Source organism: Carassius carassius, chromosome 47, assembly GCF_963082965.1.
Source record: "Carassius carassius chromosome 47, fCarCar2.1, whole genome shotgun sequence".
Lineage (NCBI taxonomy): Eukaryota > Metazoa > Chordata > Actinopteri > Cypriniformes > Cyprinidae > Carassius > Carassius carassius.
Genome location: NC_081801.1, coordinates 4988034 through 5011366, shown reverse-complemented (window position 1 = coordinate 5011366; position 23333 = coordinate 4988034). Strand labels below are relative to the sequence as shown.

The 23333-nt window shown below is 36.5% G+C and overlaps 1 protein-coding gene and 2 long non-coding RNA genes across 5 annotated transcripts in view; 2 read left to right on the top strand and 1 right to left on the bottom strand.

The window, feature by feature from the left end:
- The first annotated feature begins 365 nt into the window (after positions 1 to 365).
- LOC132130048 (uncharacterized) lies at positions 366 to 4420 on the top strand. Of its 2 annotated transcripts, none has more exons than XR_009428660.1 (6): positions 366 to 467; positions 1347 to 1395; positions 2621 to 2768; positions 2846 to 2982; positions 3471 to 3598; positions 4406 to 4420. It is a non-coding gene; the product is annotated as an uncharacterized LOC132130048 (long non-coding RNA). The 2 variants fall into 2 exon arrangements; XR_009428661.1 differs by having other exon boundaries at positions 376 to 467; positions 2624 to 2768.
- On the bottom strand, positions 2827 to 3337 carry LOC132130050 (uncharacterized). The gene is made up of 2 exons (XR_009428663.1): positions 3306 to 3337; positions 2827 to 3103 (listed from the first exon to the last, which is right to left on the bottom strand). It is a non-coding gene; the product is annotated as an uncharacterized LOC132130050 (long non-coding RNA).
- A 3589-nt stretch (positions 4421 to 8009) lies between the features above and the next one.
- LOC132130044 (potassium/sodium hyperpolarization-activated cyclic nucleotide-gated channel 1-like) overlaps positions 8010 to 23333 on the top strand; it is a 98693-nt gene continuing 83369 nt past the window's right edge. Inside the window, exons 1-2 of one of the 2 annotated variants that reach the window (XM_059541643.1) lie at positions 8010 to 8647; positions 16349 to 16772. In XM_059541643.1, coding sequence (XP_059397626.1) covers positions 8292 to 8647; positions 16349 to 16772 — 780 coding nt within the window. In that variant the 5' untranslated portion in view covers positions 8010 to 8291. The remainder of the gene's footprint in view (positions 8648 to 16348; positions 16773 to 23333) is intronic. The other variant, XM_059541642.1, reaches the window with a different exon arrangement.

The following is a 23333-nucleotide window of genomic DNA, read 5'->3' as shown; positions in this document are numbered from 1 at the left end:
TATATTCACCTGATTACTGGCTGGTGTGTGCAGTTCCATTAAACTGGAAGACTTTCTGAATGTACATAGCAATATGATTTTATTTTATTTAATTATTTATTTATTTTTTAGAAAGGAAAATGTAGAATAATATAATCTTATTACAGTACATGTACTTACACACTAAAAAATCCTGGGTTATTTTTTCTACCCAAGTGCTGGGTTGAGCCATTTGGGTAAAGTTTTTGGGTTATTTTCTCAGTCTTGGGTAGTTTTTGGGTAGTTCTATGTTACCCAACCGTTGGGTTATTTTCTGGGTCGTTTTCACTGAGAGCTGAATCAATGCACCCCCTCCCCCACTCGGACGCAATAACCCAGCTCATTGGGTCAAATCAACTCAGCGCAGGATGGATCAGCGCAGCGCGGGCTGACTGAATTCGAGGTGGAGGTGGATGCCATACACACGCTGTAATATTTGGAGAAATAAGGTTCGTATCAATATATTTATACATTTGACATGCATTTTTAAACATATTTATACACATAACATAATACTGAGCGAATGAGGGATAAAAAGGCAAAGAAATGTGCGACAACAGTCACGTTTACATGACATTAAATGCACCGCCAGCTTCGCTCGTTTTGGTTTGCCTGTTTGTAATGCCTGCTGGATAGTAAATACGTTTTCTACTGTTTTTATGTTTTAAACGACACTTTTGTCAAAGTCTTAAGTTTCTTCTTAACTGTTATATGACATAATTTACTTCAAAGTCCATTAAGTCAGTCAATTTCAATGCCACGAGATCAATGTGATGTAAACGCGCATTCCTTGCCTTTTTAGATTATAAAAATTAGATTTTTGTCCATTACAGCCTTTAAGCAAATCTCTGGTAATACATTTTAGAAAACCACCTTTTGTACATAAAGCTGCTCATCCCCCATCCTACTGCATGCAGTGCTAAGTCAAAACAACCCTATTTTTGGGTCATCTGTCGCGGGCATTTTTGATCTTTACAGGAGAAATTATTTTCAAGCAAACTGAATTCAGCCTTTTTTCTGGTGAAATAAAAGTTTGTATTGGTCTTTTTTTATCATTGAATCGTTACAGATTGGCAAAAATGTGGCGTTCTGATTTTAAAATATCACTTTACGTTATATTATGGATCATAAAGCATTGTGCATTTGCGAGCACCAGAGATAACGTTACGTTAGCCTACCTATTTTTTTCTGTCTGATGTGTATTTCGTTTTTTTTTCACAATAAAAATACATTTCTAATCATTTATTTATTTATTAGTATTATTATTTGACATCCAGGTAAGTGTCAATTAATCTTGGACTAAAATATATTGTTTTTTTCTCCCTCAGACCTGCTCTTGACTGTCCGTGGTGGCAAACCCACAGCCTTTCGCTCGAGGTGACACTTTTATCTCATCTAATTTGAATTATTGCCATACATTGATAATAAAAATGCCATAAACCATAAAAAAACAGCTGTTACTATTATTAAAAAGATCCGGTAACGTTATTGTGGTTATACCCCTTTAGTTAAAGGGTTAACGTTAGTTCACCCAATAATCAAAATTATGTCATTAATGACTCACCTTCATGTCGTTCCAAACCCGTAAGACCTCCGTTTATCTTCAGAACACAGTTTAAGATATTTTAGATTCTCAGTCCCTCCATTGAAGCTGTGTGAACGGTCTACTGTCCATGTCCAGAAAGGTAAGAAAAACATCATCAAAGTAGTCCATGTGACATCAGAGGGTCAGTTAGAATTTATTGAAGCATCGAAAATACATTTTGGTCCAAAAATAGCAAAAACTACGACTTTATTCAGCATTGTCTTCTCTTCCGTGTCTGTTGTGAGTGCGTTCACAACACTGCAGTGTAGTGATATCCGGTTCGCGAACGAATCATTCGATGTAACCGGATCTTTTTGAACCAGTTCACCAAATCGAACTGAATCATTTTAAATGGCTCACGTCTCCAATAGGCATTTATCCACAAATGACTTAATGTGAACGAGTCAGTCTTTTGTTCGTTATCTGGCTCGGCTCGGTGTTCATCTTCAGTTCTCTCTTCACAGCAGTTTAGTCAGTGTACTGTTTGAGTGATTCGTTCGCGAACCGGATATCCAGACTGCTTTGTTTTGAACTCTCTCACAACAGACACGGAAGAGAAGACAATGCTGAATAAAGTCGTAGTTTTTGCTATTTTTGGACCAAAATGTATTTTCGATGCTTCAACAAATTCTAACTGACCCTCTGGAGTCACATGGACTACTTTGATGATGTTTTTCTTACCTTTCTGGACATGGACAGTAGACCGTACACACAGCTTCAATGGAGGGACTGAGAGCTCTCGGACTAAATCTAAAATATCTTAAACTGTGTTCTGAAGATAAACGGAGGTCTTACGGGTTTGGAACGACCCTGAATAAATTATGAGCAAAGTGAAATGTTAATCAGTATAATTCAGGAATCAGTTTGCATGGAGTTTAGAAACATCCAGGATTTACTAGCTAAAGTGTTGAAAAGCTCTGAAGAGTATTTCTGTTTTCATGGAAACTGTACCTTTTACATGTAAAAAATGTTCATAAGCCTCTATTTGATTAACAGCATTGTTATTTCTTTGTCCAGTAGAATCAACCGTATCTGAAGAGAGAGCTGAGGAAATTAAACAATGACTGAGAAACAACACACAGCCCATCAGCCAGGTGGAACAGTACATGCGAAAAATATGTTTGAGGTCCTCCATGAGTTTCCTCGGCTAACTACCCCAGGCATGGTATGTTAACATATTGTCTTTATCAAATGGTAACATGAGTTATATTAAGTCTGTTAAGTTGTTATTTTTGCTTTTAGATTGCACAGGACTTTCACATTTTACTTCAAGATGCAGCCCCAAAACTGTTTGAAAAATGGCTGGTATACTGACAGGATCTTGCTTTTTGCGAAGCGAGAAGCAAAGCTTCCATGTACATCTGAAGAAATGACAGAAGGTTAAAATGTTTCTACAATATTTTGATATTATGGGCCAGATTTACTAACAGCTTGCACCATAGTACTGTCAGGATTACTAAAGAAATGCAGTGATGAAAAATTGGGAAATTTTTTTTGCAACTAACATTACTGCATATTTGTGGTAGTTTATATATTTTAACTCATTTTTGTGCTTGGCAATAATTGCTGCTAGAAAATGCTGCATTTTCTCCTCTCATCTTATTTAGAATGCCAGACAAAGATTTTATAACATTGCTTTTCATTTCTGCTGCTCTTGGTAGGATATGTTGGTCATTATGAATCTGTGTTTTTAAATTTGCACATTGTCAGTGGATCAACAGCAGAACTTTACACTTCAGTCTACACTTTAATGGGATTTTGGACTCATGCTAATTTGACCTGTTTAGTAAATCTGGCCCTATATTTTCAATGACAACTCGCTACTGTTTTTAGTAGTGTTGATGAATGTAATATTATTTTCCTACAGATGCAAAGGGAAATCTTGCACTAAAGCTGTTACCTGTTTTGCTTCCACCTCCACCCTACAAAATTGGCAGAAAAACACTCCGGCCCAGCATTGATGAAATCAAAAAAGCTTTCATTGACATTTAGCCTGTAAGTACGACTCAAGAAATTTCAATCATTTAATGACTTCACCAGGTTGAATACACTACCATTCAAAAGTTTGGGATCGGTATGATTTTTTTATGTTTTTAAATTAAGTCTCTTCTGCTTACAAAGGCATTTATTTGATCCAAATACAGCAAAAAGAGTAATGTTGTGAAATATTGTTACAATAAATTAATATTTGCTATTTGAATATATTAAAAAAAAATTTTTGTTTGTGATCAAAGCTGAATTTCCAACATCGTTATTCCAGTCTTATATATAGTAACATGTTAACAAGATATGCTCCATAAGAACTTTGTAATTTAATTTATAATGTATCTTGGATAAATAAGTCTGAGCTCAAATTTTTTTTTCTGTAGATAATTTTCATTACTAAAACATCTTATTGACAAATTTCTAGTGTCCTAGCTATAATTAATTTGACTAGACAAATAAGAACTTTTTCAGTTTCACACTCTAGCAAGTTAAGGTATTTTGCTTTTGTAGGGCAGAATATTAAATGTAGAAGTTTTAAATTAAAGTAAAATTAAAGTATTTCAAGTGTTACCAAAACTCTTTTGACTTGCTTTGCATCCCTGTCAGTGGCTCTGTCAAAGTGGTCCAGATCAAGCTGTAATAATTTTCAGGTATTTTGCCTCATCCAAAGCTCTGGCTATACAAGACCTATTGTTTCTAAAGACAGCTTGATTGAATAAACAGTTTCGAATGTCTCCCCAACCCACCACCCATACCCACACCCCTGACACTATCATTCTGTTTCACCTTTATTCATTTGCATTATCTGTCCTTTAGGTTGGAACAGATATGGTGGAGGACCTCCAGCAGGCTGAAGCATCAAGACCTTACCCTCATGTCCTGTCACTTGAAAATGGACACATTGATTCGCAGGCATTTTTCATCCTCGCAGGAAAAGCTTTGGAGCAAAGCACTCTCATTGGGGCAGTAAATGTATGTTTCAAATCATTTTATGTTTTTGATGTAAACTACCCGAAACAGTGTTTCTATATTCATAATATTTTTGAGTTGGAGGGAAGTGAATCCCCAACAGTGAAATTTTTGCACTGGGCACTACATTCTTGCATACATTCACATACATTCTTGCAAGTAGATTAAAAGAGGTTACTGCCAATACGTTGTATTTCATAGATTTATTTTTGTGTTCATTTTGTAGACTAAAAACAACAGGTCCATAATGTAGACTTAAAACAAATATGCTTTGTAACAAACAGTTGTTCTTGAGGTAAAGTATTTTATATGGATTAAAAATAATGAAATTTATTTGTATTTAAAAAAAACGTGTTTTAGTAAACCTTGAGGTTTTTTGGAGTTCATGAGCATATGGATTAAAACAAAAAAAATCTTAATTATTTGTAAAAAAAAAAATGTATTACTAAACCTTGTGGTTCTTTGTAGTTTATGATTTTTTTTTTTAACATTTACAGTTTTTCAACTACAGAGGCAAACCATAAAAATGAAAGAAATTGTTTTGAATGCTGTTTATAAATGGAATTTTATTGTTTTAGTTTTGTATGATCTCTTGAATTTTTGGTTGAGGTAAAGTGTAATTACAAAGTGTAATATGCTGAAAGAGAAATAAAGCTAATACAATGTTTTGTAATACAATGACCTGTTTGTTTATTATGTGGTATATTTAATTGTAAAAGGAATAAAAATTACCTAATATAACCCATTTATGAAATCAAATTAACCCATTATTTTTGTAAAAATAACCAATTTTTGGGTAGAAAAAACAACCCATTTACTGGGTTAAAATTAATAACCCAACTTCTTGGGTTAGTTTAACCCCATATGGGTTCTGTCCTATATTTACCCAGCAGTTGTGTTAAAAACAACCCAATTTGGGTTGTTTTTAACCCAGTGTTTTTTAGAGTGTATAAAAAAAATGATTATGTAGTCCAGATTACATGTAATCAGTTACTATCCAGCACTGTGTATGAGCGAGCGGAAAGAGTCATTTTGAAACACAATGCTTACATTTTTTTTCTGTCTATATTTGTTGCGTGAGGAATAGCTGGCATGAATATCATGTAATTTTTCACATCTGGGTAAAATATTGTATGATGTATCCTACTAGGTGCACATGAGAACATTAGCCTCACAGGATGCTATGCAAATCAGCTTCGCACATATGTGCCAAATTCAGATTTTTTAATTACCTCAAGAGCATCAAATCACATTCTCGGATATAAAAACATAAAGCAGTGATTTGAAATACCCTTCATTTGTCTCCTGTGCCACAGTTGCGTCCAGCGAGACCTTTGCATATGCCAGAGTTTCTTTCAGCCCCCCACACACGTGATCCAGCAGTGCTTAAAGCTCAGTAATCAGTCTCTGTGAGTTATTACCTTGTGTTCATAAATTACGCAACGTTTCGCCTCAAAACTAAAGTTACACAAGCAATCTGGACTGCCCTGTAAGGGAACAGTTGGTATGCCAACTAATCCAAGCAAAACTCTGGCTGAAAGCAAAACAGAGGAAATAAAAGGAATGTCAGCTTTAATTTGGTTAACTTATATAATGACTTCACTGCCAAATGTGCTATGCTGGATAGTCTTCACATGAATGCTGCCCATTAGCAGGAAGTTCCCTGTGCCAAGATTTTCCAGTAGTGAATCATCAGTTTTGTTGTAATATAGTCCACAGCCATCTAATTCTGAATTTTCCTATGAATTTGGTGAGACCAGGTTTAAAATCATCATGTGCAACATGGGAAATTTTGTGGCTTTAAGCCCCACTCGCACACCATCACAGTAGGATGGCAGGGTAGCAGGTGGACATGGTCTGGATTTCATCAGTTCACAGTTTTCATTGATTGTGCATATTGTCTTATGTCCACGATGAACACGCCACTATCCGGCATGCACAAATCTTCATCGCCATCATCATCAACTATATTTTCCTCTCTAAATCAGTAAATCAGTTCTCTGCAGCTGGGAACAACTTGACAGAACTGTAAAGAGAATGAAATCAATCTGACGTGCCCATATTAAAAGATAAATTCTGCATACTAAATGTTTAAATGTTGTGTTTTATCACTTTAAGTGACGTCATTTAAACCATAAGTTTAGGCAGGGTCTATAAAGTAGATTTTTTTTTTTTTTTACATTTCTCGCTGATGATAGCAGCGCACTTATTTTGAGAAAACGATCAGTTCAGGGCCAGTGCTTCCAGTGTTAACCGGGAGCGGTTCTCTCATGGTTGAAAGAACCAGATGAAAGCAGGTTTTAAAGACCTGAAAAGATTAGTTAGCCATATCTCAAGCTGTTTTATCAACATTTCTTACTTCAGATTCAAAATGCCCCTAAATTGGCAGTGGATTTAGAGCCTGCAACCAGATTTTTTCAGGTTGACAGTCTTGAATTTAAAATATGTGAGTCTTGCCATAGGGCTGACAGTATAATGTAGGCTACTATGTGACTGTAGAAATTTGTCAGCTGGTAGAGATTTGATTATACTATTTAGAATGTGGTCACTTACCTTCAATCTTTCGTCACCTCCTACACCACAGTTAAAATTACAGCACTTTCTCCAAAGACACATTTTAAAAAATCCCTCTTTTTTCTCCAGTATACTGCTTGCTTGATTATATTCTATCTATACCTTTTTTTTCCCTTGGCATAGATGTAGTATGAATATTGTAGGCTCTGGTATGATAAAATAAATTCATTAAAAAAAAAAAATAAATAACAAAAATAAACAAAGATGCATTACCACAGTCAATAAAATGTAACTTATTTTTACTGAATTTGCAGGAAAATAACTATAATAGGGCTTTTGGTTTCCATAATACAAAATGTATAAATACTGTTTTGTCATACAACTCCCATTTATCATGAGATTTTAACCACAGAGAAGTTAGTCTTTCGTAATATAATTATGAATGTCAGTCCAGTCAGAACTGTTTTATAATATTAGTTATATTGTTTAGAGACTTTTCTTTTTAATCTGTTATGTAAGTAGAACTTGGTTTTGAACTGATGCCAAACTTTTGTTCTAATAATCATCTTTTGGTTTGCAGACATCTAGTAAAAGATTAAACACCCTTCAGATGTAACATTAATTTACTAGATTACAAATAAATAAATAAATAAATAAATAAATAAATAAATAAATGTGTAACCCACTTGGTTATTAAAATTAATTAATTTATTTATTTATGCATAATGAAGCTCGATTTTTTCATTCCACAAAGCCCTATTACACATGGTATTTTATAGACCACAGGGATGTTAGTCTTCCATAATTGCCATTTCAGTTCACCTCATAATAAAACATGCCCTTCCCAAATGCTTTACATAACCCTGATTTGCGTCTACAACATCATGTTCAAATCGTATTCCTTTGGCACGCTTTCAGTCTGGAAGCATATCGGAGCAGCGCATTACGGCAGTGCGTCCGCGTCCGCGTCCTCGACACGCTTGGAGAGCCACGGGACGCTGGCCGCGCTCAATCCCGACAGTAGATGGCAGCAGCCCAAGAAAGCTGATCCTGTCCGGTTCACCACTGCTCTGCCTTTCAGTTGTGCAGCAGCACTCGGACTGGAGGCAGCGGTGGTTTGAGGGACGTCCAATGAAACAGAAGAGCCGCCAGCTGCTCCTTTCGACTTTTAAGCGCAGCCTGTCCTCCGCACCCGGAGACAGCACGTTCTGAAACCACCATGGAAGACAAATCCAATTCGTTCTCGAGCAACAAAGAGGAGAAAGCGGATGGGAATAATGTGTTCCAGAGGCAAGACTCGATCTTGAAGAACAGCATGGGGAGCCAGAACATGAAAGAACACAGCAACTCAGTGGGTGCAAAGGGGGACCGGGAAGAAGCCATGGTCGGGTTTGATGATATGGACGCCGCGTCCAGGCAATCCGGGTTTATGCAGCGGCAATTTGGAGCCATGATGCAGCCCGGGGTGAATAAGTTCTCCTTGCGGATGTTCGGGAGTCAGAAAGCCGTGGAGAAAGAGCAGGAGAGAGTGCAGACGGCTGGATATTGGATCATTCACCCCTATAGTGATTTTAGGTAAGGAGTATGGAAAGTCACCTTCCCACGCACACTCAGGTCACAGTAAAATGGGATTCGTGCACTGCGCGCCGCGTTTTCAGTCATTAAGCGTGGCGTTTCGGAGAACCAGAACCTGAACGCACGCAATGCCCTTGGCACGAGTAGGGGTGAATGTCATATCGGTGAATAAACGGGACAGCAGTCATCATGGGTTGTCTCCGACCTGCCGTCATTTGGCATTCATTCTGCTATTGTGTAAGACGTGTGTGCTGGTGCGCGCAGGGAATGATGCATCACTCTTTGGCATTGTAAACACATAGCTGTTAGTGTCTGTCGTGAGATGAAAAGAAACGAGGGTGGCTGCAAGATCACGTCTTGTTTTGAGGCACAAACGCGGATTATTCTATAGTATTATCTTGTGGCTCTGTATGATCCCGTGTGGCTCTCACCAGGTAATAGCCCATGCCAATTTTAGCGCTGGGACAGTTGATCTAAAGCAGTTTAACGCTAATCGCGTTAGTCAGGTGAATGGAGGGGATTTTCAAACCCAATGCCCCCCACGAGAACGTTTCATGCACGACTTGACTAGCAGATCCTCTTCAAATTAGACTACTACGGACAAATAATTGACAATGTAACACTAGGTTATCTTTAAATAGCTTGTTAGGAAAGGCATTATTCCATAAGCAACAGCATAATTTCATACTTTTGTTCATCATTTGGAGTTTGTTTGGCCACTTGGAGGTTTGAAGTCTCAAGCTAGTTTCGTACTCCATTGCACCAATGTAGACAGAAAACAGGTAGATAGATAGATAGATAGATAGATAGATAGATAGATAGATAGATAGATAGATAGATAGATAGGTGGATGGATGGATAAATGAATATATACTGCAAAAATGTCAGGTTTAACTGAAAAAAAACAAAAAGGTTAGCGGTGGGCTACCTCACCATACATGATAAACATTATACATATATATATACTATTTACTGTATAAATATTTTCTGTAAAAATGTAAATAATGTTTTAATTAGAAAAAATATCCACTGCCTTATTTATGGTAAACGGGAATTTCTCAGAATTCTTTTTTGCGCACAAACCACAACGTTTCTTTCTCATTTTTAATTGTTATAGTTGTTGGAGAGGCTAATTTTGGTGAACTTTAAGTCATAATTTCAATTGAACAACCTGAGTTATTTTCTGTAAACTTTACAATAGCAAACTTTTTACTAAGAAAGTAACAAAAGACATTAATAGCTCAAATAGGTTAGTGTAGAAACAGTATCAAGTCTGATCATTAGTTTCAGGCCATAACGCTCTCCATGGTGCTGAAAGCAGCTTCACACTGTTCATGAATGTGGAGAACTCTATCCCATACAGGGTCATTAGCTGGACTCCCACATGTTTCACTGTTTTATTTATCCCTTGTACTTGATGTAGTTTGCTTTGGTATATTATGTGTGGTATATTATATCATGTGTAACATGTAAGAGCAAAACAACTCAGATGTTTCACTCCCAAGGCACCACCTAACTACCAAAGCAGGGTCATGCAGTGCATTGTCAAGTCAGTATATATATATATATATATATATATATATATATATATGAAACCCACACTTTTTACGTGTCAATATACTGCTTAAAATATTATTATAACTGTTAAAGTGACCACATAATATCATCATAATTAGGAATTTTCCAGGTGTTTCTTTTTTTCTTTATTTAAAAAAAGGTTTCAAACAAATCATGTTTTCATGGAAATATTGTTTAAAATCCCTTTTAACTAACAAAAGCTATGACATCCTCCAAGAAGTGACATAGTTGACTTGTCTCACTCTAAAACATTCCATTCTGATTAATAAAATAATATTTTTAAAAATATGTTTAAAGTAAATACTAAATAAAGTCAACACCATGTAAATAATAATGATAATAAAAACTTTATATTTCGTAATAAATTGCCAATTTCACATGCTTGAAAGAGACTTGGAAAATGGCAACATCTGTTCACTAGTGAAACTGGGTTCCACTGTGTTACTTTGTGCAATCAGTCAAGTCGTAATTAATAATCATTTATTGCCTGAGCAAGTCCAAAGCTAATTTCTAAAGTAAAAACACATTATTATTTAAAGTTAAAGAGGTCTGCCAATACTATACAATATGAATGACCCATTATGTCTGCTGGAAGTCCATTTCTACTGCAACTACTATTTGACATTTAGCCAACCTAATTTAGCTGATGTTTTTATGTGATGCTCACAGTACACAGATTGTGTACGCTAAGTAATCCCATAGTTCACAAATTTAATCCTACAACCTTTCAGGTCTTTAACCACTAGGCTGCGCCACCCCTGAAACATATCAGAGCTGTTTGTGTAAAGCCCTCCAACATCAGCAGGGATGAGAGAAGGTGAGATTGGATTAGATGTCCAACACACACTGAACGAGATTAACATTGCTCTGAACCCTGTGATGTAATGTGATTGACCTTTCTGCCATAATGTACAAATGACGCTGCTGCTAAGCAATCATATGCATATTGTACAATATAAAACATATTAAGGGAGTAAACTTAAATGAAAATTAGAAATGTTCCCTTGGCAACTAAATAATAAAATAAATGAAAAACTAAAACTAAACATAAATAATTTATCTAAAAAATGATAAACATTAAAAAGTACATAACAAAATGACAAACTAAAATTTAAACAAATTAAAAAATTCAGATAATGTCGCCTTGGAAACAGAAAAAAAAAGTTAAAGCTGAAGTAGTAAAATTACCATAAAACAGAAATAAAAATAAAGCAAAACAAACAGTTTAAACAAAAACTAATAAAAATCACAAAAGCTCGTAACAAAAAGGATACAATTTCAAAAAATTTGCTTTAAAACTTAAATGAAAGCTTAAATGAAAATGATAAATTTTGCCTTGGAAACTAACACAAACAAATAAGTTGAAACACTAAAATTAAACTAAAATAGAAATCAAAATCAAGCAAAACAGTAATAATTTAAACAAAAACAAATAAAAATAAAAATGACAAAGCACATCACTATTTAAACTATCATTTACATAAAAATTTAACAGAAAATATTAAAATAAAACATTCTAAAAATGACATACAACAGCATATAAATAATACTACAGTATATAAACAATGCTAAAATAACATTCTTTATTTTATTAAATGAATTCGCTGCTAGCTACTTCATAGCATTCTAAGACGGCCATGATTCAATTCTGCCACAATATTGAGCCTTTGATCGCACTTGCCCAAATAGGCTTTACATCAAAGGGAGAACCAGAAAAGGAGAAAACAGGTGAGAAAGAGAAAATAGAAGATACAAAGAGGTAGATGATGGACAGAGAGTAAAATAGAGTCAATGGAAGGATGACAGTGGTTATTGCTTCTAATGGACGAAAAGCCTGAACCGCGTGATTCTGGCTACACTTGGCATGCTTCGGTATCGTCTGCTCATTTACAATGGCTTTCCTTTCTCACCCACACAGGGGACTGCTATTTTGTTTCTAAGCTTTTTCCATAGTTAATTTTGTGAAACTGGCTTATTTTCTTCCAATAACGTCCCAGCCGTGAACTGAAAAAGCTGGAACCAGAAACACCACATGAGTGACAACAGCATTCACATATGCTGTTTTGGATCTGAAGCATTAGGAAACTCAATATCCCAATGTGGTCCTTTAAAGATTAATAGGAGGTTAGTAATATTCATTATTCATTGTTTTTAGAAAGGGCTCATGCTTGACTTGATGTGGCCTGAGATCTTTTGTCATCGACTTTTATCATGCGTGACTCAGTCGTATGCTTCTTTTATCGGTCCTCCATATTGCATGTCATCTGTCTCTTGCTTTCCCTGTTTCTCCAGCCTATTGCTGTAGTCACAATTCTTCACTGGGGAAAGGAAAATCTATGGAAAATCTTCAGACGTGACTGACGTCGCCTTCCCAGAGTTCCTTCACCATTTTGGGTGACTTTGTGCATGTTTTAATTTTTTTTAGTGGCAGGATTTATCAGGTAATGGATAAGCTCGGGTCAAATCTCTGGCTTATAAATTAATCACACAGGTTATGGAAAAGCAGGATTTGTATGTGAGCAAATTCCTTCTCCTTATCAAACGGCCTCTGATTTCTAAACCCAGATTAACCTCTATTTTTAGGGGCATGCAAGTTTGTCTTGCATTATTGATGGTTTTTGCTGTTGCTTTTTGGAGGCTTGTCTCAAAGACGTGTCCCAAAGTCTAATGAAGGTCTTTGCAAGTGCATGTCTCACTTTCTCCAAACTGATGCCCCTTGGTACTCTTTAAATAGCCTTAGTCTGTATTTTTTTCTCGCATACAATGCTGAAGAGCGCCCAATTTATGAACGCAGTATGACTGCAGAGCTCTGCAAACAGGCCACAGTTAAGAGAAATCTGTATCTCTTTATAAATACATATGTGATCGATCTATCTGGTGAACGTTATTTCACCAAGTACAACTGGTTACTGGATCAAAAAATTGTTGATCCTGGAATAACACTTCAATCTGTCTATCTGGCTACTGTGTACTCATAACCAACATTCTTCAGAAACCCATACAGGTGTATATATATACTCAGTTGAGTTCATAAAACCAGTCTGAGTGATTAGTACACAGTCCAGACTGATTCAGTTTTTAATTTCAACTCACTGATTAAGTTTTTAAGTTAACAGCTTAATGTTAGGAAGATGATCAATGAAAAACAACTTAATGTTTTTACATTTCTCACAAACAGCTATTGATTATTTTAGAGCTTGAGATCATGATGAAATGACAGGAGGATAATAAATGACAGAATTTTCATTTTTGTGCATATTATTCCTTTAAAGATCCCCATTCCACACTGAGGTGAGGATGCAGCTGCGGCAGAGAGACAGAAAAGCACATCTGAGCATATAGAAGCATTGTGTCTGGTTCATGTCCTCTATGCTTGTCTTTAGTATTCACCAGCAGGACAGATGGTCACATGGCAACCATCCCACCTCTGACAATACAGCCTGTCTGTCATTCGGTTGTCAAGGCTACAGTTACAAAAGCAAAACGGCCTGTCAAACCTCTCTCTCAATACGAGTACTCAATATTCCTTCACATGCAATTCATGCACAGTGCCAGCTATACTGCAACCAACAGTAGAAGCAATAACAAATAATGAATTCTTTCATCTTTTTACAGCTCCCAAAAGTAAAAATAACCAAGGTGGATATTATTAACCAAAGATGAGTTTTTGGACCGAAGCACAGACAATTATAAACTGGATCGGTAGATATTTATAAAGCAAGTCAGAGAGTTTTTCTCATTCGCTCAGATCCATTACAGCCAAGTGCATCGGCCTCATTGGAGGCCCCAGCCAGGGGTTTTTAGCATGAGATAGGATTCTTGAAAGCATCTATTTTAGTTCATGGATGTATGCCGTTATCAGCGGGCAGGACATTTTGTATGGTTCTCTAGGATAGCCCGGCGCCTGTCAAAATAGGTCTGCCTTTGGATTTTACAAGACACAGGAGCTACATTAATGCAAATACAGTATGTGTGCATGTGTATATACAATACGCTGACCTCTGAAAATTTCAGTGTTGCAAAAAAAAATCTCTTCTGTTGTCTGCTGGACTCCTATAAGAGAGCTGACTCATGTCTGCTCAAGGCAGACATAAAAATAGCTAATGGCTATTTTTCACTTTTGTGCTGAGGAAGATTTCTTCACATTAGGTGGCATGAGTAATACCACCAATATAGCAGTGTTCACTAATTACTTGACTTGTGTTTGGTTTGGCTTTTTGTCAAACATGCTTGGGAATGACAATGCAAGTCTGTAACCTGTGCTAAATAGACATTAAGAAGCAGATTGAATAACTAAAAATAATCTAAATAAAAAAATAAATGGATAATTACAAAAACAAACAGGGATATTTTGAGGATTGAATAAGTATACAAGAAGCTGTTTTCTTTGCATGTCTATTTAACACTGGGTGTCTTGTTATGTAACACTGAAGGTTCGAAATCATAATGTGATTCTTCTCACTGTATGAGCTGTGCGCTGCATCTTCTGCCAAGCAACTGAAAACCTCTCTCGAGTTTAGTGCTCTGGTGAAGAGAGAGAATGAAGGACATACTGAGACTGCAGAGTATCGCAAATCACATTTTATAATAATTTTGTGAGCTGTAAATAGAAAGTTTTACATAATGTTTATATAACATAAGTAATAAGAGTGTGGTCTAGTGCTTTACTGTAGGCTGACAAGCAAAACGTTGGTGTAGCAGTCAAGTGATAAATGATCACAACTGATAATGATGATATTTTTATAATTTTGATCACTATACCGTTCAGAAGTTTGTGATTGGAAAGATTTTTAAATGTTTCTGAAAGATGTCTTTTAAGCGCACCAAGGCTGCATTTATTTGACCAATACAGTATACAAATACAGTAAAAACAGTAGTATTGTAAAACATTAACACGATTTAAGAGAACCATTTTAAAAATATATATATTTATATTGCATTATTTATTCCTGTGATGCAGCTTGTGGATACTGCTTTCAGCTAGCTAGTTGCCAATGCACATTAATAAAGTGCACATTGTGTAATATCTGGGCCCATCAGGTTGCTAGTGGTACTGAATCAACAAACACCTTCAAGCGGCCTCCGAGATTCCATTCACCTCTATGGTGGTTCCATTCACATATTTTCAAAACACAAGCTAATTCCTGAGGGTTCAAATGCTGCTGGCTCAACAATTACAGCGTGTACCTTTAATTAGCTATCTGCAGATTGTGCAAGCAAAGCAGAATGTCGCAAACAGACGGTTGTAAACACATACAACTCTCACATAAGAAAGGGAAACCCTCTCATGTGACAATCTCCCTCTTGCCTTTTTGGTCCTGTGGCTTTTTGCCTCCTCATCCTGAGAGCAAAGCGCGAGCTGGACTGCGCTGTCACAGGGTGGCAATCCAGCAGGAAGTGTTGGCGGTGATATCAAATGCGACAGGGAAATGAGCTGTAGTGCATCATGTGCAGACTGCAGGCGCGAGCTGTACTGATCGCTGAAGGAAGTCTGTTAGACAGGACCCAGAGAAACATCACATATATCCGAGGGCCATCGCAATGAGGGCATTCCAGCAGAAAAGAGCAGGAATTTAATCTTGCCAGTCCTACTACATCGCCTTCATACTGAACAGGGCTAGCATTTTTCTGCTATTGGGAACAGAATCAGGATAGGAGAGAATGCGAAAGTGCTTTTGAAATAGTTGTAAAGTCAATTCATGTATAAATCTTTGATAGATCAGGTCATGGAAATGAGTCATAAGTTTGACCGGAAAATACACTTATATCTGCTGAAATGACCTGCAAATGTTGTGTTATGGATGCTGGTCTTCAGAATAAGATGCTGATTTAATAAATAAACTTTTGTGGATCAGAATACAGAAACACTTCATTTCCTATAATGCATTTTACTGTGTTAAATTGATGTTCAGTAAACTCTACTACCTGTCATTCTAATTCATATTTCAACTCAACTTCCTGTGCAATGTGGCCAAATCAATACAAATCTGCACTCACAAACTGAAAGGGAACCATTTTTTTTCAATTCTAATTTTTTTCAATGCTGTTAACGAGGAGAAAACAAAAATGATTTTACCTTCGAGTGGTCCTACTTTAACACATCATTTTCTCTCTCCTCTGCAGGTTCTACTGGGACTTGATAATGCTCATCATGATGATGGGGAATCTAATTATCATTCCTGTGGGAATTACCTTCTTTTCCGAGCAAACTACCACTAGCTGGCTCATCTTCAATGTGGCCTCGGACACCATCTTCCTGGTGGATCTGGTCATGAACTTCAGAACTGGAATTGTGAACGAGGAGAGCTCGGAGATAATCCTGGACCCAAAGGTCATTAAGATGAACTACCTGAAGAGTTGGTTCGTGGTAGACTTCCTGTCCTCCATCCCGGTGGATTATATCTTTCTAATAGTAGAGAAAGGCTTTGATTCGGAGGTCTACAAGACGGCCCGAGCACTGCGTATCGTACGCTTCACCAAAATCCTCAGCTTGCTCCGTCTTCTCAGGCTTTCACGCCTCATCAGATACATCCACCAGTGGGAGGAGGTGAGGGGACAGTGTGTGTATGAGTGTGTGAGTGAACGAACTATGACACAGATGGCCTTTAGTAACACGTCTTGGATTTGTTAGCTTCCAGTATGAACAAGAAGAGATGTCATTACACAATCGACCCAAGGTGCTTTGAGCTCAGGTGTTGTTCTGCAGCACGCACCCCTCTCAAAGATCTCTGACACACACTCTTTAGAGGTGGAGAGACTTATTTAGGGGTTAAGGTAAGCATATTTGTTTCAAGAGCCGCATAGGGGAGCGAGAGCAGATAGAGCAACTGACCTCTTCAATGCTGCGAGAGCAGTTGAGAAAAAATATTAACTGCCTCAGCATTCATGATAGAGCACTTCTCTCCCACCCCTGTCTCAGACACCCTAAGCTAAAATACAAAGCATTAATCTTCACATGACAAATGGGGTTTGCAAGCCCTCCCTAACTGACAGTTTTCACAAGAAAACTGTCCTTTAAGGTCATTTTCGTCAGGAAAACATTGCATGTTTCCGCTTCCCACCTGCTATTATACCTAACAAATTGTACAGTAAATTACATCTTATGTTATGAAAGTTAACCCAACTCAGACAACCCTTTCTCGTTGTTGCTTGAGAAAAAAGATATGGTTAGCAGATGTTTCCAAGGTTAAAAATGCAACATCAGGGTTTTTTAGGAGGTTTGGAAGCTATGTGCAATGGAGAAGGAAGAGATTGTTCTTTGTTTTGGTGCCCTGCGGTCATTAAACTCTTAAAGCCAGTTTGTCTTCCTCTTCAGCTGGCAGACGCCCAAGTCTAGACTGGTAGAGAGCAGAGTAGACGTTTTCTGATCTTACCTAATTGAAATACAGATGTAGCTCTCAGGAAGAGTAAAACAAACGAATGTGGCTGACAGTAATCACAGGTGATTCATTACAATTGTTTTCTGTGATCTACCACTGGATTAGTTAAGACAGGGACTCCATTAATATTTTGCTTTACGCTTGTGCAGAGAGAAAACAAATCCATTGCCAAAAACAGCTAGTGCTAAAAACATAGTCCAAAACTACCCATCATGATGCTAAGGTGTTGTGTGATTGCCAATCAGTTGCTATGTGGTTTATAAGGTGTTATAAGTGTTTTTTAGTATGTTGCTATGTGGTTTCTAGCATGTCATGGTATTTAAAAGAGCCCACTGAAGTCAATGTAAATCTAGGGGATTTCCACATTGTAAAAACGTGCAACTGGCGACATTTCCGCAAAATGATAATATGTTGATTCTTGCATGTTACATTGCTTGCACGTACTACTACTACTACTAGTGGTAGGTAGGAAAATAAATGTTCAGTGTAGATGCTCTGAAAGTTTGTGAAGTGAAGTGACATGACGTGTAGCCAAGTATGGTGTACCATACTTGAAATTTGTGCTCTGCATTTAACACACACAGCAGTGAGTAGTGAACACACACAAACACACACTAACACACACAGTGAACACACTCTGGGAGCATTTGGGGGTTCAGTGCCTTGCTTAGTGTCTCACCTAGGTGGAACCTACGATACCTGCTGGTACTCAAACTTGCAACAAGTCTGAATCTTTAACCATTAGGCCACAAATGCCCCTTAGAAAACCAAACATGATGGTGATGGTGATTTAGCGGTAATCACAGAACCAGATTTACTGACTAGATGTGCATGATCATATTGTTAGATATATCACCCAGCCCTACTGAAAACATATTTGCTGAAGCAACAATACTGTTTTAGCTTTTTACAAATCTTTGAGCTCTTTCATAAAATGTTGTGACATGTTTTACAGGACTCGTACTCGAGTTCTACATCGCAAGTGCAATGCTGTAACAGCCGGACTAACAAGCAAGTTTCCCACATTAGAAAAGCCTAACATATTTAGCTAGTCATGTGATGCCACTGTAGAAATGTGCTTGTTTACAAACCATGCACTATGGTAACAGTTTTGAGGTGATGACATTGTATCATTCAAGGACCTGCACAAAAATAAGTCTTTATTAATCAATAATCTCCCTGTAATCATAATTAGTTAAAAGGATAAACATTGTTGATGTTTTACAGCCACTAGTGTTCATTTCAGCTGGAAAATTCAGCCAATTGCATGTATAAGTACATTTCTGTATACATGTAGGTACAGTAGATGCATGTTTTTCTAATTAGCCTAGGTTATATTTTTATGCCCGTTTTATTATCCACCCTGCAGAAATGGTAAGACAAATGGTTTAGAATATGAATAGCACATCTCTCCTCAAAGAGCCATGGGGTATCATTCATATCTAAATGCTAATGGTTTGGGGAGACATGCAAAAGTTTAGGGTTAAGTGTGGATTTAAACACTTAACCCTAAATATGACCTAACTATAACTAAATAATGCAGTAAAATGTAAATTTTAAAGTAGTAATCCAGAACCACAGGCTGAAACAGGCCAGAGGCTTTACTAAGCACTTATTTACGGCATCCCCGGAAGCATCCACATTATACACCCCATTTCCCCTCTCTCATGCTGCCCTGATGCTTTCCGGAAAATGACTATCAGCCCTGTCTCTCCCCGTCTTCCTTTCTGACCTCTCATGCTGTTTCTTTATTGCAAAGCAATATATAAATAACAAGGTGCTAATTACATATTTATCTATATATTTTGCATGTTGAATACATTATTGCATATTATTTCCACACTCAGTTAGCCGTAAGCTTCCCCCACCCTCTTCCATTCTCTTTTGTTTTTGATGTTCTGATTGTCAGGAATAAGCACGTGTTTATTCCCGACCTCGAGTTGTGCTCCTTGCACATGCTGTGATTCCGGGGTTTGCTATCTCTTTCCAAATCCTGCCTTGAGCAGGTCTGTGTGCTATATACCGCAGTGTATATGCCTCTGTGGATTTACCGCCATGTTGAATGAAGTCACGGTATCCTGATCTGCTCAAACACAGCTGTGGCGTGAGTTAGCGCATGGATCAGGATGCCGCAGTGTGACATAGTGCTTTAATGAAACCTGGAGTGTGAATCAAGAGGTCGACGCACAGCAGACGTGATGTTCGGTAGAGCTTGAAGGGTTTACAGAAAATGTTGATTATTTTGGGCACATGCACTTGCAATCTGTTTCTTATTATATGCACATGCATATCTCTGGTTTCCGGTTTGCTTCCCTTTCTCTCATTTCTCTCATTTCCTAATCTACTGTACTCCATTTCTTTACATTATCTAGCATTGTTTCTTTTTGTTTTCACTTAACCCTGCTTTATCACTCTTTTACTTCATGTATCTCACTTCCTCTGTCTTTTTCTCTCTTTCTCTCATGTTTGCATTGAACTGAATGTGGCAATTTACATAACAATGGTTTTATGTATAGTACAATTCATTCTGCTTGTGCTTCCTGACTAAGGTCTTTTGACCAGAATTCTTTACATTCCTACTTTTTCAGGGTTTCAACACTGCAGAAATGATAGGCTACTACTTTCTGTTTTGATTCAGAATAGTGATAGACCAATGGGCCAAGCTAATTATTTTAAGAATATCATATCAAGATCATCAAGACCTTTTTATTTTTTTTTTGTAAATATAGTTCAAAAGTTTGGAGTCAGTAAGATTTTAAAAATGTTTTGTCTCTAATGCTCATCAAAGCTGCATTAATTTGAACTCAAAATAACTGTATTCTATTTGAATATATTTTAAAATGTAATTTATTCGTGTGATGTGGAGTTGAATTTTCAGCAACATTACGCCAGTCTTCAGTGTCACATGATCCTTTAGAAATCATTCTAATATGCTGATTTGCTGCTCAAGAAGCATTTCTTTTTAGGGATGTCCCGATCAGGTTTTTTTGTCCTCGAGTCCGAGTCATTTGATTTTGAGTATCTGCCGATACCGAGTCCCGATCCGATACTTCTATAATACATAAAAAAAGAATAAAGAAGAGCGAAAAAACAGATCCAGGATCTTCAATAAATTACATTTTGAAATATATTCAAATATAAAACAGCTATTTTAAATAGGCTAGTAAAAATATTTCAAAATCTTACTGTTTTGCTGTACTTTGGATCAAATAAATGCAGGCTTGGTGAATAGAAGGGACTTCTTAAAAAAAAAAAAACCTTAACAAGCTTACTGTTCAAAAACTTCTGACTGGTAGTATAGGCAACTTTATTTTTTCTCTAATTTCTAGCTTTTAATTGGCTTAGAAATCTATAAATGCTGGACAATAACAAATAATAATGATTTGTTTATATACTACAAACACTGTTTATCACATAATAATGCAGAATAGTTTCTATACTGTAATAAATACTATGTCAATCAGCACTGCATTGTTCATACTTTATTTATCACCTGCTGGAGATGACTTGAAACACAATTTATTGTCGTGATCGTATATTAATGTCTTCGTGTTTGCATAAGTTTCTGTTTTCCTGTGAGCACCACAGCATAGCTGGACGCTTTCGTCCATATTAGGAATATCCTGATATCAGCGCGAGAGCGTGCTCCGGCTTCGAGTATGAATGAAACACACACTGCATGAGAGTTTAGCGCTCTGTGATGTTCATCTCGCTGTATTCTGGGTCCGAATGAAATATCAGGTCATGCGCAAACTATCATGTCTCTTTGAGTTTGAATCTATATTTATTCACACCAGCTCTTGAAAACAAAGTGATGTCATGCCGCACGCGTTGCTGTTTCTGTGTGGAGTCAAAAAGGTCTAACTCTGTGCCACCGCATAACAAAAGATGTGTTAAAAATTAATGAGAATATATATATATATATATCCGAGTCCTGATCGGGAGGTAATGTCCGATTCCGATCGAGTCTGAAACCACGCGATCGGGCCCGATTTCCGATCACGTGATCGGATCTGGACATCCGTATTTCTTTTTATTATCATCAGTGTTGAAATATGTTTGTTGATATTTTTTCCAGAATTATTTGATGAATAAAAAGTAAAAAAAAATGCAACTGTTTAATAAACAAGAAGTTAACCAATAGCACCTAATTCACAACCTACCTATAAGGAATCTCCTTAAAGACTATTATAGCTGACATAAGTAATGCAACCCCTGCGACTAAATGACATGTTATAGAAGCTCCTCTTTATTCTTCAAGGGGATCATCATCCTTGTTTTATATTCTATCCCTGAAATGCTCTTAAAAGCTTATCTAAGGCTATTTGGATTGGGACAGAGAGGAACAAGCATGTATGGTTCGTACAGTATATTAAAAAGAAAGAATGGAAAGAACAGGAGGTATTGGATATTCAGTGTGATTTTGGAAAACAGATGCAAAATAAACAGATGAGGACATGGAAACATGTGAGTGCTCGAATCCCAGAGTCAGTGAGGGTCACATCTGTCCATTTTCTCTCATACCAGCATTTTGCCTGCTCTGCAGCCCTGATGGTGTGTGTGTGTGTATCAGTGTAGAACCCACAACAAAACACAGCTGTTCCCTCTCATTGCCCAGCACAGATAACTTCACCAGCTAAACCACCCATCCACCTATTTTGCAAGGCTGAAATAGTTTTCTTTGCCACAATCTGACTTTATATCTATATTTTATTAACTTTCTCATGATTACCTTTTTAATTTCTTTTTAAAAAGACAATAATGGAACATTAACATACTGCTAACTGTGCCGTATATAATTTATTTATGCTTTTTATTTTATATATATATATATATATATATTTATGCATTTAGCAGACACTTTTATCCAAAGCGACTTACAGTGTATTCAGGCTATCAATTTTTACCTATCATGTGTTCCCGGGGAATCGAACCCCCAACCTTATATATATATATATATATATATATATATATATATATATATATATATATATATATATATATATATATATATATATATATATATATATATATATATATATATATATATATATATATATATATATATATATATATATATATATGAAAATTCCATTATTTTATTTAATTTTTTTTTTTTTTTTGGATTTGCATTTGTAATCCAAAACTAATATAAAACATCTTAACTATTGGCAGCAGGAACAAAAACTATAAGGAACATTTTTAATACGCAATTCTGAACATCCATACTTAATCCATATTTAGAGTTCACAACACAAATCTCTCTCCCCAAACTAAAATGCAAAAAAAGTTTTCTCAGAAGTTATGATTTCACAACCATAAGCATGTTAAGATTCAACTTGCAATATTAGCATACTGATGCATATTCAGTATTTACATGCTTGGCCCATCCTGATAAATGACAGTGTTAGGTATGCCAGTATACAGAGGTTTATGAATGATAAATAAATGATAATAATAAATAAATGATTCTGGCAAGTTATGTGACTCAAGCTTGCATCACCTGACTCTCAGCTGATCCACGTATACCTATTTATAAGGTCTACTCAGTATTGTTCAACAGCTTTATAGCTTGCTCAGGAGAAAATTAGAAATTGAGCAAATTTCATCTCTATAGGAAGCGCACAAACAGGAATTTTGTGAGAGGGGTATGTTCCCCACACAGTTTCTCACCAGATTCACGTTTGTGAACTTGAATGCAAATTCACTTCGTTGATTGATATGAGCTG